Source organism: Cyprinodon variegatus, unplaced genomic scaffold (assembly GCF_000732505.1).
Source record: "Cyprinodon variegatus isolate N-32 unplaced genomic scaffold, C_variegatus-1.0 Scaffold663, whole genome shotgun sequence".
Classification (NCBI taxonomy): domain Eukaryota; kingdom Metazoa; phylum Chordata; class Actinopteri; order Cyprinodontiformes; family Cyprinodontidae; genus Cyprinodon; species Cyprinodon variegatus.
Window position 1 is genome coordinate 193,515 of NW_015151116.1, and position 1,329 is coordinate 194,843.

At 47.9% G+C, this 1,329-nt stretch overlaps 1 protein-coding gene across 1 annotated transcript in view; it reads left to right on the plus strand.

The window, feature by feature from the left end:
• The first annotated feature begins 444 nt into the window (after positions 1-444).
• Positions 445-1,329, plus strand: part of LOC107096986 (protein phosphatase 1H-like) — a 69,105-nt gene continuing 68,220 nt past the window's right edge. Inside the window, exon 1 of the mRNA XM_015393925.1 lies at positions 445-800. Within this exon, the coding sequence (XP_015249411.1) occupies positions 568-800 (233 nt within the window). The 5' untranslated portion in view covers positions 445-567. The remainder of the gene's footprint in view (positions 801-1,329) is intronic.

Consider the following 1,329-nt stretch of genomic DNA (forward strand, 5'->3'; position numbering starts at 1 on the left):
AAGCTGAAAGGTTTGGGAACCTCTGGTTAAGATCCTTAAAATCCTTGAAGGTTGATGATGAAAGTCAACATCCCTAAAGAAGACTTGGCTCTGCAAAGTACTTAGAAGGAAGCCATTTCTACAACACAGTTAACTGAAAAACCTTACATGGCTCAATATTAAGTCCTAAATAAACACATTATTTTGGGTTGTAGGAAGTCATGGAGTAAGTTTATTGACCGGGCAGAACATTGGCGAGAATAAATCACTAAAATAAAGAATTTTCTCCCTAAAAGGCAGGTTCCTTGTCAGATTCCTGCAGACAGCAGTCAATATTGCCCGCAGCGGATCGTCACTCCGAGATGAAACACCTTTGACCTCCATGCTGCCAGCAGCAAGCGGCTCAGGCAGCGATGCTTTGTCACATGACTCCCAGTGAGAAGCCCAGTCTGCCTGTCTGATCATTTGCTCTGTATTTCCGCCTTGCATGCACCGCAGCAGCAGCAGCGGCTCTGTGTCTGCCTGCCACAGAGAAACCGCGTCCCCGTGCGGGATTCATCACGCACCAGCATCGCCCTGCAGCCAGCCATGCTCACGCGGGTGAAGACAGCCGTGGCCAGCCTAATGGGAGGCGTGATGGCCGCAGGATCAAGCGGAGACCATCCCAGCGGCCCGGATCTGCCGCTCAGATTCCCGTACAGCAGACCGGAGTTCCTGGGACTGTCTGCGGATGAGGTGGAGTGTTCGGCGGATCATGTCGCCCGGCCGATCCTGATCCTGAAGGAGAGCAAGCGGCTGCCCTGGTCCACCGGCTATGCTGAGTGAGTAACCTGCGGGACTCCATCTTTCCCCGCATCCTGCGGTGGTGAGCCACGCAGGGGAAACACAAACACCTTCTATCATCTGCTGCTCCATTTATACATGCCACATAATTCAATAGGATATAAAATGTAACGATGTTAATGAGCCTAACATAAAGACTAGATCTCTGCATTTTCAGGTTATTTTTAACCATTTTTGTTTTTCAGTACTTTGACCTAATAACCTACTTATTTCATGTAATCCCGGGTTTCCGATCATAAAATATCAATCAAAATAGTAGTTCTCTGGTTCTCCGGCACAAAAAACACCACATGCATCCAGAGACAGAGGATAAGTTGCTCTGTTGCATTAAAGTGAACTAACTCACCTGTTTGAGCTTCACTGGTAGAGACACAACTGTTTCCCATGAGCAGGAAAATGTGACATCAGCATCATCCATCATTCACTTATTGAGAAAAGTCTGGAATTTCATCATCCATCCATCCATCCATCCATCCATCCATCCATCCATCCATCCATCCATCCATC